The sequence below is a fragment of the Sebastes umbrosus genome, chromosome 2 (genome assembly GCF_015220745.1).
Source record: "Sebastes umbrosus isolate fSebUmb1 chromosome 2, fSebUmb1.pri, whole genome shotgun sequence".
In the NCBI taxonomy this organism is placed as follows: Eukaryota; Metazoa; Chordata; class Actinopteri; order Perciformes; family Sebastidae; genus Sebastes; species Sebastes umbrosus.
In genome coordinates this window covers 3,517,134-3,531,838 of record NC_051270.1, presented here as the reverse complement: position 1 = coordinate 3,531,838, position 14,705 = coordinate 3,517,134, and the positions used below count along the sequence as shown (strand labels likewise).

The 14,705-nt window shown below is 41.0% G+C and overlaps 1 protein-coding gene and 3 non-coding genes across 5 annotated transcripts in view; 3 read left to right on the top strand and 1 right to left on the bottom strand.

Moving 5' to 3' along the window:
* Positions 1–5,974: 5,974 nt before the first annotated feature.
* On the bottom strand, positions 5,975–6,081 carry LOC119482784. Its single transcript, XR_005205541.1, has one exon. It is a non-coding gene; the product is annotated as a U6 spliceosomal RNA (small nuclear RNA).
* A 1,142-nt stretch (positions 6,082–7,223) lies between these two features.
* LOC119482774 lies at positions 7,224–7,330 on the top strand. Its single transcript, XR_005205538.1, has one exon. It is a non-coding gene; the product is annotated as a U6 spliceosomal RNA (small nuclear RNA).
* Positions 7,331–7,785: 455 nt separating this feature from the next.
* On the top strand, positions 7,786–7,892 carry LOC119482779. The gene has a single exon (XR_005205539.1). It is a non-coding gene; the product is annotated as a U6 spliceosomal RNA (small nuclear RNA).
* Positions 7,893–11,292: 3,400 nt separating this feature from the next.
* Positions 11,293–14,705, top strand: part of efl1 (elongation factor like GTPase 1) — a 69,344-nt gene continuing 65,931 nt past the window's right edge. The window contains exons 1-7 of one of the 2 annotated variants that reach the window (XM_037752412.1): positions 11,293–11,311; positions 11,722–11,824; positions 13,020–13,087; positions 13,171–13,255; positions 13,648–13,781; positions 14,132–14,269; positions 14,470–14,699. In XM_037752412.1, the coding sequence (XP_037608340.1) occupies positions 11,734–11,824; positions 13,020–13,087; positions 13,171–13,255; positions 13,648–13,781; positions 14,132–14,269; positions 14,470–14,699 (746 nt within the window). In that variant the 5' untranslated portion in view covers positions 11,293–11,311; positions 11,722–11,733. Of the gene's footprint in view, positions 11,434–11,721; positions 11,825–13,019; positions 13,088–13,170; positions 13,256–13,647; positions 13,782–14,131; positions 14,270–14,469; positions 14,700–14,705 lie in introns of both variants that reach the window. The other variant, XM_037752404.1, reaches the window with a different exon arrangement.

The following is a 14,705-nucleotide window of genomic DNA, read 5'->3' as shown; positions in this document are numbered from 1 at the left end:
CAATGTGGACCCATAGTCTTTGACTGCATTTATTTTGAAAAATATATATATATTTTTTTCCTAAAATCAAAGTTTGAGACGGGGATGTACATTATAACACTTCATTTTACAGGTCCGCAAATTTCATGGTAATTAGGTGATAATTAGCAGGTAACCTATTTGAAATTTCTTTGGAATTATTGCCAAATTATCCCAATATTTACCTCAAAATTTATCAAAAATGACTTTATTATACACATTATTTAATAATAATTCAATATATTTCCCAATAGCTGGTAATTTATTTAATACATTTCCAGGAAAAGAATACAAAGTTAATTGATTTGTTTTATTTACATGTCTGCTGATAAATAAATAATAAGCAAATAACTTATTTGAAATTATATTATATTATTATATTAATATCTGGAGGTCAGAGGCCAAAGGGACCCCTATGAAAAGGGCCATGCCACTTTTTCCTCACTAAAATTTAGCCCAACGTTGGAGTGTTATTTAACCTCCTTCACCACATGGTAGCATGACACGGTTAGTACCGGTGGATTTCTTAAATTTATATGTTTAATCAGCTGAAAATAAGAATTGTGTTTTCGTTACTGTAGGAGCCTCAATTTCATACTTTATTTTTTCCCTTTTTTCGAGGTTGTTTTCATATATGCAATTTACAGTTCGGAAGTAGTTGAGCTTAGAGACGAACACAATAAGTACACTAGAGAAAACAACTTCAGCATTCAACATTGAAATAAAATTAAGAAAAGAGAAAAATAATAATAATAATAATACAAATAATAGAATAATAAATAAAAAAATAATATTAATACATAGAAAAGACAACTGCAGCATTAAAAATGCAAATAACATTAAGAAAAGAGAATAATAATAAAAATAATATAATAATAAAAAAAAAATAATACCTAGAAAAGAAAGTAATAATAAATTAAACAAACAATTTCAGAAAGGAGTAATGTTTTCATTCATGTCAATTAGGTTTTTGATGGTTTATATTTTTGGTATTCCTTAGTGTTTGGGGATATTGTCATTTATTATCATGTCATCGCGATGATTTGGGAGATTTGGGTCACATGGATGTGAGCTGGTGTTAGGGGGGGGGTGAGGTGGTCGCTGTTGATTATCCAGATTTTACGCACGTTATAAACTATTACAAGTTGATCATTGTCATTAAACCACATCACTCTGCGGCTTTTAGATGGTTTTTCCTGAAGCCTCTACAGTTTAGTCAACAACTAAAAGGCACCAGAAGAAGAAAACATCAGCATGAGGCGCAGAGGATCGAGGACTAACTGGAGGAGGAAACGAGCCATCATCAGAGATACATCACGAAGGTTGGAGCTGGTTGTTAACCACAGGCCGCAGCACATTGAGCTGGATATTAATGCAGGAATGTCTCTTTGAAAGTGGCGCAGCTCTGCTGAATGTGGGAATGTGATGCTTGTTTTTGGATGAATTTACTGTCGGTCTGTGGAGGGCTTTCAAATGCACTAACAATGTGTTGTGAGGAACATCGAAAAAAAAAAAAATTTAAAGGAGGAAAATTAGTCAAATAAATGCTGGTGTTGCAAGTTTAGAAATGGAGTGTGGAAAAGGCCTTGGTGTGCATAGCTCACATCTCCACGCTCACTGCTTGACCAGTACTAAAGTAAGGCCAAAAGTTTTGCCCTTTTGGAACTAATGGAATGAATGGGCATTAAAGCTGCAGTAGTCAGTATATTTTTGGCATCATTGGTCAAAAATTCCATAATAACCTTTCAGCATATTGTAATTCAAGTGTTCTGAGAGAAAACTAGACTTCTGCTCCTCCTCATGGCTCTGTTGTGACCAGAACTTGCCGTTCCTTCACCAGATTTCACAATGGCGGCGGCATCACAAACTTTCTCATTTTACAGCTAAACCGTGCACTACAAGATGATTCTGAAAACATCTGAGGAGAGAAACAGGCATTAACGTAACATAATATTGATTCATGTTTGATCAGCGCTGCCTAGTTTGACCGTTTGGTCGGAGTGATTGACAGCCGGCTCTCATAGACGGCAGCTGGACAGCAGACTTCAGATCAGCTCTTACTGTTTTCCTCCGGTCTGTGAAATCTTGCAGATGCCATTAGGAGCACCGGAGGACACAGAGACACATGATTTTTTTCCGGTTACCTGTTTCATGTACTACTGTCATGATACAGCGACCGTTTTATAAAAATAACTTTCTTTAAAATCATATTTCCTCCATTCTCGCCTACTTCAGCTTTAAACAGTCAAAAAAATAATTTTTGGCCAAAAGTTCAAACATTTTGGGCACCCTGGACTTCCAACTCCCAAAAGGCACAACTAGACCTCACGAAAGGACACGTGGAGCAGTACATACCCCCAACTATATTGTCGCGGATTGCTCCGCGTAAATGCTGGTGTTGCAAGTTTTGAAATAGAGTGTAGAAAAATAGAAACTAAACTCACTGGCAAGGCCTTGGTGAATAAAACTGTCACAGCCTGGCTCTAGTTGCGTGACAAAAAAAAAAAACAGGAAACACAGGTATACTGAACAAATAAAGTGATTTATTAAACAAAAAGTACCTAAAAATAAGCCAGAAGAGTGTAGAGGAGGAATCTGTAGAGTCAGTAGAGTAGGGAGTGGATGTGTGAAAATGTGCTGCAAAAACAAGGGAGAGGAACCAAAAAACAAGGAACGTAGGTATGGTGTGTGTGAGGAGGAGATCTGCCAGCCACAGACTGCTGCATGCTCTGGCTGTTAAGCAGGTAGCACACCGGACCCAGGTGTATCCCATGCTGCTGATTAGCCTCATCAGGTCTGCAGCTCTGCAGAGAGAAAGCAAACACAGCATAAGAACGAGGTCCGAGTACCGGAATCCCAGCAAGGACCTACAACTACTAACTACACCCATTTACCCAGAAATGTCACAATTTTAACAAACTTGAAAGAAAAAAAAAATACATTATCTTGTCATTTAAACAAAATGTGCTCTAATTAGAAACAGTTACCTCTCTCCTCGGTCTCTCCAACTCTGCAACCGCCGGTATCTGGAAAGGCAAATTTAAGAGCTTTAAGGGAGAACCAGAGCAGGAAGTGGAAGACCAGCGTAGAAGCAGAACAGCTAAAACATTAAGAATATGGGACCAAAAAGCATGCCCTTCACATTGAGCTGGTAAAAACAGTTGGGTTTTAACTTGTGGAGCAACGTCTGACTTTCGGTTACAGCGATGTATTTTCTCATGATGAGGCTTACTTTACTAAGTAGTCCGTGCGCTGCTCACGGTCCGCATAACGGGATCTGAGGACATCACAGGACACGACTGAAAACATTCAGGCTTTCCCTGAGCCAATTTCTCCTTTTCAACTTGCTGCTGAAGCTTACCGTGCTCCAACTGTAACAACACCAGAACTTAAACCAGCAGCACCAGGAGCAGACAACTCCGCTTCCGTGCTTTCGTCAATTTACAAACTCTGGACACGTGGTACCGACGCACCAGAGACGAGTTACACTGATTATACCAGACTTCATTCATACCTTACCAACTCTGCTTGTTAAGGTCCTGAGAGAAATGTGGAAAAAAGCAATACTCACAAGTACAAGTTACCTGGAACACGACAAAGGCTGAATAAGAAGAAGAACTGGACGAGCCCCCATTTGTCATAGCCCGGCTCTATAGAACTGTGACAAAAACGGGAGACACGGGTATACTGAACAAATAAAGTGATTAATCAACCAAAAAGTACCTAAAAAGAAGCCAAAAGAGTGTACAGGAGGAATGTGTTGAGTCAGTAGTGTAGGGAGTGAATGTGTGAAAATGTGCTGCATGGATGTTGGGCTGTAAAAACAAAGGTATGGTGCACAAGGAGATCTGCCAGCCACAGACTGCTGCATGCTCTGGCTTTTAAGCAGGTAGCACACCGGGCCCAGGTGTGTCCCATGCTGCTGATTAGCCTCATCAAGTCTGCAGCCCTGCAGAGAGAAAGCAAACACAGCAGAGGATCCAAACACAGAGGGGCCGTCACTAAATCGAAAAAGCTTCAGCAGGAAAATCGTTGTGAATAAAATTAAAGGACTCATATCAGAAATAAAAACACTTATGAGAGGAAAAGGAAAACTCCTCTCTTGAGCAAATCCATATGGAGAGTTTAATTCAACTTTGTGAAAATGCCACCGTGTCACATAATATGTTGATTCCTTTACTCCCAGAGGATGAACAAGATAAACAAAATGAATAGTTTGCTGGCATCGTGAAATACGGTGACAAAGGGATGTTAAACAGTGGCTGAATGAATCTGAGGAGTTGCTCCACAAAAGGCAGCCATGGTCAGTCTGATTTGGCTGCAACAATGGAAGAAGTGCTTAGCTGCATCTCATTTCACCATTTTTCACCTCCTCGTCTCCTCGCTCCTCGATCCTCCGGCTGTGACCCGGAAATCGATCTCAGAGCTCCATCTTGAAGGACGTCCCAATTCATAAAATGCGCATCGAGGAGCGAGGAGCGAGGATGCTTGCTGCAGGAGCCATGAGCGAGGATACACCAGTGTATCCTCCAGTGTTTCCTCCACCGATGTTGTTTACCGACCGTAACGCCCCCTTATTGGATATCAGTTATTGATTGGACGCTGCTGCTGATCGGTTTAATCTGATACATGTCAAACATCACCGATTTTCATACCGGAGTGAAGACAGATCACAGATTAAACGTTTTATAGTTTAGTTGTCTTGTGATTCACCATCTAGTTATAATTTGTGTTAACTGTAGGTGTGAACAGCAAACGGACCATGTTGATGGTGAAGTGTTCCAGCAGCAGAAGGACCTGCAGTATCTCTGCTTCACACACCGCGAGTGAAGTAGTCAGACACTGAAAGGGCTTTATAAAAGCTGACAACAAACGGACCTCAAATAGCTTTCTTCATTTATTAGAAAGAGTTTTCTTTTGATGATCAGTTATTTCACTCATTAACTTTTATTAAGGATACAGTTAAAGTCAGAGAGAGAAGGAGGGTCTGTCTTTTACACCTTTTACATCATTTATCGTCATTTCCATTCAGTCACCTGAGGCTGATAATTCCTGAGCGTCGGGTTTGATATGCGTTACATCATTTACATTTTCCATGACTCATTCAGCCTAATACATAACTTCTACTGTCAGAATATCAATAACTACAGACGCTAATAATAAATAAAGAATATAAAGATATTGTTCCAGTAGAGATGGTTCCTGGTCCTCTAAGCAGGACTCAGTCCACAGTAGAAATACAGACTGCAGCTGTTATTCATGTGCAGGTGTTTGTTAAGCAGGTAACAGACTACAGAGAGGAAACACTGCTGCTCTGATAACTCTGTTTCTTTATTAGTATTAGTACAGTTCAGACATAAACAGCTGTTAAAGCCGACTGACAGCTGATCCAGCTGTGATCAGCTGCTGCTGTGATCAGAAACGGACGTCGCTTCAAGTGACGCTTTAAAGGAAACAACGTCTCATGTCTCTAAAAACACATTTCCTCTCTTCCTCTCTCCTCGAGTCTTTTCCTCGCCTCCTCCGCTCGCATATCCCGTGGGCGGGACTAAGACGCGAGGAGAGGAGTCGAGGAGAGGAGTCAAGCCGTATAAAAGCACAAATGGGAAAGGCCCCTTGACTTTCCAACAGCGGATGAACCTCAAGTACCAATGCACGCTATGTCCATAATCATACACATATATACATATATATATATATATATAGACGCCGCACTGGACCAAGGAAGTACAGCTATGTTCTGCACAGAGAGTCTGATGGACAAGCTTGGCCTCACAGGAAAAAAGGCCCATATTCTCCTACGGACCACGGGGCCAGGAGAGAGTTGTGAGTAGCGGTATTGTGTCAGGACTGGAGGTGGCTGGCTTAAAACTGCTGCAAACTGCCTCAAACTTGAACGCTGTTCACAGGGGGAACAGTCCAAACAAGGTGTTGATGGACACTTCTGGACAAAAAAAAAAAGTGGAAACGCTTCACGGTTATGCGTGTCATCCTTTCACAGGGGCCATGCTAATCTTCTCTGTATCGATTCCAATTTGTCGTATATGCTGCCTGAGCGAGCACACTGACCCTCAGGTTCTGCCTACCCTTTGAACCCGTTGTGGTCCAAATAACTCCTTTACAGGGGTGAAGGCAGGCGGTCCGTGATGCTTAGTAACCTCGTAACCAAAACTCTTAAACGTCAAAAGGGCAAGGGGTGAGGTTTTCCCCTTGTAGACATCAACGTCTTTGCAATTTGTATTTACTTGCAGCTAATAAGGATAAGCCCAAAACTGCCCTGACACAAGGAGGTGGGAGGTGCCCAAGTTGCCTTTTCAGGCCGGAGGCTACTGTGTATCTGCTGCGGATCAGAAGGTCATGGGTTCGATCCCCGCCTGCAGCGAGGATGAAGAGGAGGTGGAAGAGTAAACTCCAACATAGCGGCACTCAACCGGGGATTTGTGAGTATCCCCACACCCGCCCGGCGCCTCACACCTTGGGCAACTCCAGAGAAGAATAAAGTCCAACCCCTATCGAGGAGTACAGTTCCAGAACCGAGGCTGTGCGTAGAGGTGAGCCCAACCAGACCTAACAGATAGCGCTCCACCTCCCGCACAAGCTCTGGCTCCTTCCTCCACAGAGAGGTGACGTTCCACGTCCCCAAAGCCGGCCTCTGCCACCCGGGTCTGGTCCGTCGAGGTCCCTGGCCTTTGCTGCCACCCGTGTGACAGCGCACCCGACCCCAGCGGTTTCTCCCGCAGGTGGTGAGCCCACAGGATAGGGGTTGGACTCTATTCTTCTCTGGAGTTGTCCAAGGTGTGAGGCGCCGAGCCGGTGTAGGGATACTCACAAATCCCCGGCTGAGTGCCGCTACGTTGGAGTTTACTCTTCTACCTCTTCTCCATCCTCGCTGCAGGCGGGGATCGAACCCGTGACCTTCTGCTCTGCAGCAGATACACAGGAGCCTCCGGCCTGAAAAGGCAACTTGGGCACCGCCCACCTCCCTGTGTCAGGGCAGCTTTGGGCTTATCCTTATTAGCTGCAAGTTTATACAAATTGCAAAGACATTGATGTCTACAAGAGAAAAACCTCACCCCTTGCCCTTTTGACATTTAAGAGTTTGGTTACCAGGCTACTAGGCATCACGGATCGCCAGCCTGAACCACTGTGAAGGAGTTATTTGGACCGCAATGGGTTCAAAGGGTAGGCAGAACCTGAGGGTCAGTGTGCTCGCTCCGGCAGCACATACGACAAATTGGAATCGATACAGAGAAGATTAGCATGGCCCCTGCGAAAGGATGACACGCATAACCGTGAAGCGTTTCCACTTTTTTTTTTTTGTCCAGAGGTGTCCATCAACACCTTGTATGGACTGTTCCCCCTGTGAACAGTGTGTAAGTTTTAGGCAGCTGCAGCAGTTTTAAGCCAGCCACCTCCAGTCCTGAAACAGTACGGCTACTCCAACTCTCTCCTGGCCCCGTGGTCCGTAGAAGAATATGTGCTGCTCCACAGTAGATACACAGGAGCCTCCGGCCTGAAAAGGCAACTTGGGCAACGCCCACCTCCCTGTGTCAGCGCAGCTTTAGGCTTATCCTTATTAGCTGCAACTTTATACAAATTGCAAAGACATTGATGTCTACGAGGGAAAAACCTCACCCCTTGCCCTTTTGACATTTAAGAGTTTGGTTACAAGGTTACTAAGCATCATGGACCGCCAGCCTGAACCACTGTAAAGGAGTTATTTGGACCACAACGGGTTCAAATGGTAGGCAGAACCTGAGGGTCAGTGTGCTCACTCAGGCAGCACATACGACAAATTGGAATTGATACAGAGAAGATTAGCATGGCCCCTGCGAAAGGATGACATGCATAACCGTGAAGCGTTTCCACTTTTTTTTTTTTTTTTGTCCAGAAGTTTCCATCAGCACCTTGTTTGGAATGTTCCCCCTGTGAACAGTGTGTAAGTTTTAGGTAGTTCGCAGAAGTTGTCATGTTTTAAGTCAGCCACCTCCAGTCCTGACACAATACGGCTACTCACAACTCTCTCCTGGCCTGGTTAAAAGCATAATTGGTGACAATCTTGCTGCCCTTCTTCGACTGAACCTGCACAGGAACTATGGGAAGTTTACAATCACTATCACCAGCCCCGGTAAGACCACTAGACACCAAACATTCTCTCTTTCTCTCAAGAAGCCTATTTTCTCTTTGGGCGCTCCTTTCTCCAACTGGGGACACAAATCCAATATGTGTCCTCCTCCACAGCAAAGACATGTCCTTACTGTCTGAATATGTTCCTTCCCTTTAGTTCCAGGTTGTTTTCCACAGGGGCTACAGTGGTGGCAAAGCTAGTTTCTCTTATCCCAGAACGAGGCTGTAGTGTCAGTTTGTTTATCCCTTTATTTATTGTCACTGAGGGGAATTCATAAACTGTAAATCAACACACGTGATCTACATGTTACTATGGCCCTGTTCAGACCTGGTATTAACATGCGTCCTCAGTGATCGGATCACAAGTGGAGAGCTTTAAATACGTCTGTTCGCACCTTACATCACAATATTGAGCTCCACTAAACACTGTTCCTGGCCATGATTGGTTCACTATTAAGACCATACACTAGATGGCAATAGGGGGACGCTTGACTAAATCTCATTCATTTTTAATTATAGGCTAGTGGTCACCTCCGTGGTCTGTAGGTTGCAAAAGACTACAAATAGTCCTAACCTAAAAAAGCATTTTAAGCTGAAATCATCATTCAGTCCATTTGGTGTCACAGGTCCTGTTCAGACCTGGTATTAACATGCCTCCTCAGTGATCCGATCACAAGTGGACAGCTTTCAGTACAGGTGTGAACACACTCAAGACGCATTGACATCGGATCTTTGAGACCACATTCAGAGGTGGTCTGGGCCACATATGTCCACATTCTTCTAGCAGTGTGTACGTGAATGAGTCCTGGGCCACATTAAGGACCGCCTACTCATCTGATGTCCAGCTGGGATCCGCGGAATAAACAGGCAAACAAGGGCGCTTGTCAGCATGGAAACGGCCTCTGTGCTCTACTGTATCCTGTTGGTACAACTGTATTTTATTAAAATATATCTTGTTTATAGGCTACATGTCTACAGACTATCAGACTAGGCACGCAAAGCATGCATTATTATCATACTGTCGGAGATGTTTCGGTGTTTTTGTTCCGCTGCTTTGCGCAGAGCTGACACCCGACCGCCGAATAAGTAGGATATTTCTGCTGACATTCATGTAATATTACGTCACAACGGCTGCTGTATTAGCCGTGTGTTTACTACGTGTTTATTTGCAGATAGAGCAGGGAAGTGAGATCGTACTGAAGACGCATGTGGAAACACATTCTAATGCCAGGTTTTCACACCTGTATTTAAAGCTGTCCACTTGTGATCCGATCACTGAGGACGCATGTTAATACCAGGTCTGAACAGGGCCATAGTAACATGTAGATCACGTGTTGATTTACAGTTTATGAATTCCCGGATCGGAACTTTCCTCCCGGTGTGGAAGATGATTGCATGATTTTGTGTTTGTTGTATTGTTGCAGCAGGCACAGTTACCACAGCGATACATGCCTGTTGTCGTCAGCCATGTGGTCTTTTTTTGGAGTTATATTGTTGTACATGAAACTGTTTTTAATTGCGGGCGCTCTCCTGAACGAGAAAAGGGGCGGGGATTTACAGACATCCTTCAAAGATGGTTCTGCCTGAAGCACATGCCTGTGTCTCTTGAGTGTCTCTTTAATTTGTAGAGCGCAATGATTGTATTCTATAGAGAAACAGGCTCGGTTTGAATTTTTTGTCATGCAAATTGACCCCCGGGACAAATAACATGTTCTGGATTGAAATGAGTGGCAGTCACCCATTCTCTGCTGGGTTTTTTTTTTGCGGAGCTAGCACATGGAGCTAGCAGCGGACCATCTCACCCACAGCAGGAGGGTTTCTGTCTGCTGCAGGTTACCCAGAGTGCACCTGCATAGAATACAAAATAAAAGCCCTGGCTGTCTGATGCTAGATGCACTGATTATAAAATAAAAGCTCTACAAAAACAATGGTTGGTTGTCTAAAAATTATTATAAAAACACTATTTTTTTTACACCGTTATATCATATACACATCTATAAATATATAGAGAGAGATATTATATATCATATATCTAGATACATATCTAGATATGTAATATCTAGATATGTATCTATATCTATATTAAATATAGATATATATATACAGTATATACACACTGTATATACATATATATACAATATTGTATATATATAATATATATATAAACTATATATCCATATTATATATACAATACTGTATATATAATATGTACAGTATATATATCGTATATAATATATATATTATTTATAAATATTATAATATATTATATATACATATATAGTATATATACATATTACATTTACAGTATATAATATATATATACTGTATTTACACATATATACAATACTGTGTATATATCATATATACAGTATATATATTGTAAATAATATATATTATGTATAAATATTATAATATATTATATATACACATATAGTATATATATACATATATTTACAGTATATATAATATATATAATGTTTATACATAATTATATATACAATACAGCATATATAATATATATAGTATATAATATATATTCTATATATTATATGTATATACAGTTTATATAAAGTATATATAATATATACACTATATACACACACTATTCTTGAATTTTTATAAATGCATGCATTTAAATTATTTGCATAGATCCTATTTTTCAGCATTATTTGCACTGTTATATACATTTCCATTATGATTTCTCTATTTTCATATATATATTTATATTCTACAACGGGAGCAAAACATACATAACTCAATTTCCCAAAGGGGTTTAATAAAGTATTTCTGACTGATATAAAGTGGCTGCTGTATTTATACCCTATGATCCTCTATCTGGTATCCAGGGCAACCACACAGCGTCACATCATTGAACGACATGCTGCATTCACTGCCATATGGGAAAACAATCCAAAAAATAAAAGGAAAAAGTGCTATTGTCAGTGAATGAATACATACTTTTTATTATTGCTGTTTTCTAGCAGAATTAAACTATATTCAAATTGTGTATCATGAATGTGTCCTATGTAATTATAACTGGCAAGTACAACCTTTAAAAGAAATGAAGCCGCAGGAGAAAGTTCGTTTTTACTATGTTCATGAACGCAGCACCTATCTTAGCAAGTGGGCGTGGTTTACGTGCTTCATCAACTTCCGGGTAAACAACGTGAGTGCAGAATGTCCACATGTCTTTAAAACATGAGCCTATTCTCACAGTACTGCTGGATTTAACTCACCACAGCGGCGTAGCACGTTATAGCGATACTGTGTGGAGACTTTAGGAGCCAGGTTGGGTTTTATTCTTCTTTCTGTGAGTAGTTAGGATGAGGTTAGCTATAGCCCTCAGTGTTAGCAGATATCACCTGTCAGTTACACCAGAGGAACCAGAGTCAGTACTGAGAGTCCAGTGTAGTTGTTCACCCTTTGTGTTCATTGTACTGACGTTAACAAAGTCCATGTGTTGTGTTCAAACTGTATTGTCCAACTACACAAGGTTAGCTAGCCAGTAACGTTAAGTAAGCAGAGCTAACATACCTTCATGTACTGTAACATTACTAAAGTGTATTATCCTTACAGTAGGTGTTCACTATGGGTCACACCAGCCTGGAGAAGATCATTGCACTGCAGAAAAATCCTGCAAACATCAGGAACCTGTGCATCCTGGCACATGTTGACCATGGTGAGTTGACTGACTAAATGTGTTCATTAGATTTTATTTGTTTACACATATAATATAAAAGAAAGGTACAAGTTAATATTACACAAACAACAAATGTGATGAAGAAGTGCTCAGAGGGGATCATGTTTTTTTAGGTTGTACTTGCCAGTTATAATTACATAGGACACATTCATGATTACACAATTTGAATACAGTTTAATTCAGCTTTCATGCTGTAGATTCTGCTAGAAAAAACAGCAATAATAAAAAAGCATGCATTCAGTCACTGACAATAGCACTTTTTTCTTTTTAAAGTTTTCACATATGGCAGTGAATGCAGCTTGTCGCTCAATGATTTGTGTTTGCTTGGTTACCAGATGGAAGATCATATGTCATATATATGTTTCTCAATCGCTTTGGCTCATTTTTCTGAAACTTTCTCTAAACTGTAAGTGCAATTATCACAACTGTTTGATGGGACATCACAACTCTATTACATTTCTGCAAAAGGGAGTAACTCACCCAAAACACTTCATTCATGCTGCAAAAGTCAGTAAATTGGCCAGTGGCACCACAATTAATAGTTGTTTTATGCACATTTGTGGATATATACAGTACATTTATTTGTGTAGGAAATGTGTTACATGTTCTGTAAACAGAAAATTCTCTTCTTAATCTTTCTTTTTTGTGGCAATTTTGCCACAAAATTACATCAATGTCAAAAAACGACAACAACCGTGCATCGATGAAACAACCTGCGGCTCCTCGTCATAGATATTAATGGAATATACATGCATGTCTGACAGATTTTGATAATTGAAAGGATCATTTTGCATGGGATGGCTCAAACGATGAAAGAATCTTTAGAAGTCGTGAAGAGGACGACAACTTCACTGAGAGTCAACTCATCAGTTTTGGTAAACAAGACGTGCAAGTGGTTATTGTGCTGAGTCTTTTGCACATAACACACATAACACACAAAACACGTGCAATTTGCTTGAATGAATGAGAAATTCTAATCTGTTGTGAACAACAAACTAATTGTGCAGAGATTTGAGCTTATTGTTTTGAAAAAAATAATTCTCATTTGAGAAATGAGCCAAAGCGAATGAGAAAAAATCGTACAGGTGCAGGTGGCGTTAAAATGTTCAGGTGAAAGTGTTTGCTGTAAACTGTGAGGAAGTGAAATCATTTGGAATCATTTGCATCTTTGCAGGCAAAACGACTCTCGCCGACTGCTTAGTGGCGAGTAATGGAATCATATCAAGTCGACTGGCTGGGAAGGTAAGAGGCTTTATTTCACCGTCATGTTGTTTAGTTGTTTTGTCATTATTTGTCATTTATTTGTGGTGTTGTTAATCTGCCAGCTGAGATATCTGGACAGCAGGGAGGATGAACAGATCAGAGGAATCACCATGAAGTCCAGCGCCATCTCTCTGCATTACAGAAACGGTACGTCCACTTTGGTTTGCCCTGAAGTAAAGTACACACTTCAATACTTCTTACTAATTTCTAATTTCTAATGTTCGTTACCGTCCAGGACTAATTCCGTGATGATTTGCTGTAATTTGCTGTTTTTGTTTTTCTGTTTTTTTCTGGCACCAGCCGTATCTTCCTCTGATTGGGTGTGTGCATAAGATTGGTCTTATGCAACATCTCAAAAAAAGCTTTTTACTTTTTTAATATTGGATTTTTCCCAGTATGAATATGGAGCAAAATGAAGGCTCTGAAATGAGGTTATTGCTTTTTAATTATGAGAGACTTACATAAGATCATGACATGCTTTTGACAGGGATTTGAGGAGAAGACTTTCAATAGTGTTTGTGTGCCTTTTGTCTCCTCAGGAGATCAGGACTACTTACTGAATCTGATCGACTCTCCCGGTCACGTCGACTTCTCCTCAGAAGTCTCCACCGCTGTCAGGCTGTGTGACGGCGCCATCGTGGTTGTTGATGCCGTGGAGGGAGTCTGTCCACAGGTAACTGTTGACTTTATGTATATACTGTAGATCTACTTTCTTTCCAATGAACATACTAAGTCTAGAAGCGTGGACTTATTTTTGTTTCTGTACTCCGGTAAGGTGATATTGATTGATATGTTTGAAATGAAACTGTGAGGTTAAAGAACTGACTGTCAGATTTGAATCGTGTCATACTAACTTGTCCTGAATGAGGCTAAATAACGCTCCAAACTTACGCTAAATTTTGGCGAGGAAAAAACTGGCATGGCCATTTTCAAAGGGGTAAAACCTCAGTCAAACCTCTACAGTAGAGATGGGAAAAGAGATTTTTATTTAGATTTTTTGCACTGTGTGTGTATTGTGTACAGACTCAGGTTGTGCTGCGTCAAGCATGGCTGGAGAACATCAGGCCCGTTCTGGTCATCAATAAGATCGATCGACTCATCGTGGAGCTGAAACTCACCTCTCAGGAAGCTTACGTCCACCTGCAGAAGATCCTGGAACAGGTGAGGGGCTCTCATCTGACAGGCCACAATCTGTAGTCGATATGTGTATATATGTGTAGTCTATATGTACTTCTTGTGTTCAGCTGTCTTGAATCCTTAAAGGGAGTTGTGTATTTTCTGTTAACTTGAGGAAAACATAAAAAAAAAACGTTGGTAGTGTTTTGTAGACCCCTGTAACTAAGCGTTGTTCCTCCTTGTAGGTGAACGCGGTGACGGGGTCTTTGTTCACATCCAGAGTGCTGGAGGAGCGAGCAGAGAAAGACAAGAAGGAGCAGGAGGAGGAGGATGAGAAAGAGAGTGAGACACCGAGTGGAGATCAGGTTTATGACTGGAGCGCTGGGCTGGAGGACGCTGATGACTCCCAACTCTACTTTTCTCCTAACCAAGGAAACGTGGTGTTTGCCAGCGCCATAGACGGATGGGGTTTCAGGTGAGA